The sequence below is a fragment of the Rhagoletis pomonella genome, unplaced genomic scaffold, assembly GCF_013731165.1.
Source record: "Rhagoletis pomonella isolate Grant_MI unplaced genomic scaffold, Rhpom_1.0 Rhpom_scaffold_01838, whole genome shotgun sequence".
NCBI classification, from domain to species: domain Eukaryota; kingdom Metazoa; phylum Arthropoda; class Insecta; order Diptera; family Tephritidae; genus Rhagoletis; species Rhagoletis pomonella.
In genome coordinates this window covers 17,846-19,984 of record NW_023460392.1, presented here as the reverse complement: position 1 = coordinate 19,984, position 2,139 = coordinate 17,846, and the positions used below count along the sequence as shown (strand labels likewise).

The 2,139-nt window shown below is 35.9% G+C and overlaps 1 protein-coding gene across 1 annotated transcript in view; it reads right to left on the bottom strand.

Moving 5' to 3' along the window:
- The window catches only part of LOC118752785, a gene marked incomplete at its 5' end in the record, with an annotated part of 4,010 nt that continues 1,871 nt past the window's right edge, over positions 1-2,139 (bottom strand). Inside the window, one exon of the mRNA XM_036487658.1 lies at positions 1-971. Within this exon, the coding sequence (XP_036343551.1) occupies positions 228-971 (744 nt within the window). The remainder of the gene's footprint in view (positions 972-2,139) is intronic.

Here is a 2,139-nt window from a genome sequence, read left to right as displayed (position 1 = left end):
AATTATTGTGATTATTTTACAGCTACTTTAAGCAGGTGCGGTATACAGCGATTATGTCGCGGCAAGCAATAAGCGAAGCGATCATGGATACATGTGAAGCTTTGATATACGCTCTTCGAAACTGCATTAAAGTAAGTGTACTAAATGATACACATGTACATATGGTATTTTGTTATAATTTATTCAGAAAACTGTGCAAATAAATACATATGATTTATGTAATAATTTTAGTTGCCAGGGAATGAAGAAAAAAGAGATCTTAGTGAGTATTCCTCTGTGCTTTGTATTTCTTCAGTGGCACCTACTTCAGTATTGTATATTAGCATTGCTTGGCCACTTGGAGGCAATTGCGAGGAAAAACTAGATTGCGAAGATAGAATAGGAGACGGAGTATGTGGGTAGTTAGGTGTTATATATTCACTCTGCAGAGGCATTCCAAAATTGGAGTCTGGTGAAGGTGTTGGCGGTGGTACATAAATAGGTGGCGGTCTTTGGACTCGAATAGCTTTAATATCTGGTTGCGGTGATGATTCAGAGAAACGTGGTAATGGTGGTAATTGATTATACATTGTGGGTTCTGGTGTCGGAGCTGATGACACATCCATGTTGCAAGCGTCTGGATATACAATTATTTTAACAGAGTTACGTCTCAAGTTACCCAGTTCTGCTTCAAATAAAGTATCATTAATTCCTTTTTCAGCTAGCATACGCTGCGTTGGATTTAGATGCTCTAATTTTTCACTCCAGTATAATGCCGTTGCGTTTATGTTTGTAGAACTTTGGGGTGCAGACAATAGGGAACATGCCTTTTCAATTAGCTCGTTTTGTTTACCCACTGCACATTTTGTTTTGTTTTTCCGAGGAGGAGCCAACTCGCTAATAGATGAAAAGGAAGTGTTAGATAAGTCCTCTCTATTTGTCTGCTCCTCAACTTGCACCAATTCGTCCACATTATGCGATTCTACCTGGTTCTGAAAGAAAGAAAATTATTGTTAATTAATAAAATGGATTTTAATTCTTTACATTTATGCCCGTTTGCACCAATCAATTTTAAAATTATCAGCCTGTTAAAATTTAAAATGATAAAATGTAGTTCGGAAAATTTGTCATTTTAAATTTTAACGGTCTGATAAATTTTAAAATTGATTGGTGAAACTGAGAGTTAATTTTATATTTTATTTATAAAGCGGATTTCAAATTTCTTTTTTTAGATGCCTAGTACAGCGGAAGAGTGGAGAAGTGTTTCTGATGAATTTCGTGTATTACCTAATTTTTATAACTGCATCGGCGCAGTTGACGGGAAACACGTAAAAATAAAGCGTCCAAATGGTTCGGGAGCGCTATATTATAACTATAAAGGAACATACAGTAGCGTTCTTATGGCTATTGCGAATGCTAAAAAGGATTGGATGCAATGGACGCGTGTCTGATGGTGGTGTCTTGTTTTACACTAAATTCTGGGAGCGTTTGCAACAAAATCGTTTAAATATACCGGAATGGACACCATTGCCAAACACCTCGGAATCATTCCCATATGTTTTTATAGGAGACGAAGCTTTCGCGCTAGGCCCTAACTTTATGTAGCCTTATCCTCAAAAAAGAGTATCACAAGAAGAGCAATTGTTTAAGAAACGGTTATCGAAGGCTAGATGTGTCATTGAGTGTGCGTTTGGTATCCTCGCCAATAAATTTGGAGTTTTCCAGAAAGCCATAAGTCTCAGCCCGCAGAAAGCCGCAAAAGTGACAGCAGCTTGTTGTTATCTGCACAATTATTTAATGACAAAAGATTCTAATTATCAGGCACCAAATTCCAATGAGTATAATTTTCAATTAGCCACCGTACAAAGCAGTTCGGCGCGAAATTCAACAAGATGTGCCAAAACTATAAGAGACAAATTTTGCAAATATTATAATGACGAATATAGATGCTAACTTTTGCCACTCAATTTTTATCACTTATGTATATGAAAAAAAAAATAATAAAAGTTTTCACTTAAAACAACAGACAATCTACATACTACTTTCTTTTCTTTCCACCTTTATAGCTAGGTATTCACTAGAGTATGAGTAGAATTCAAGGAAATCTTTAAAACAAATTTACTTACCAGGTCAACAGGCTTCACATTTTTATTTAAAAAG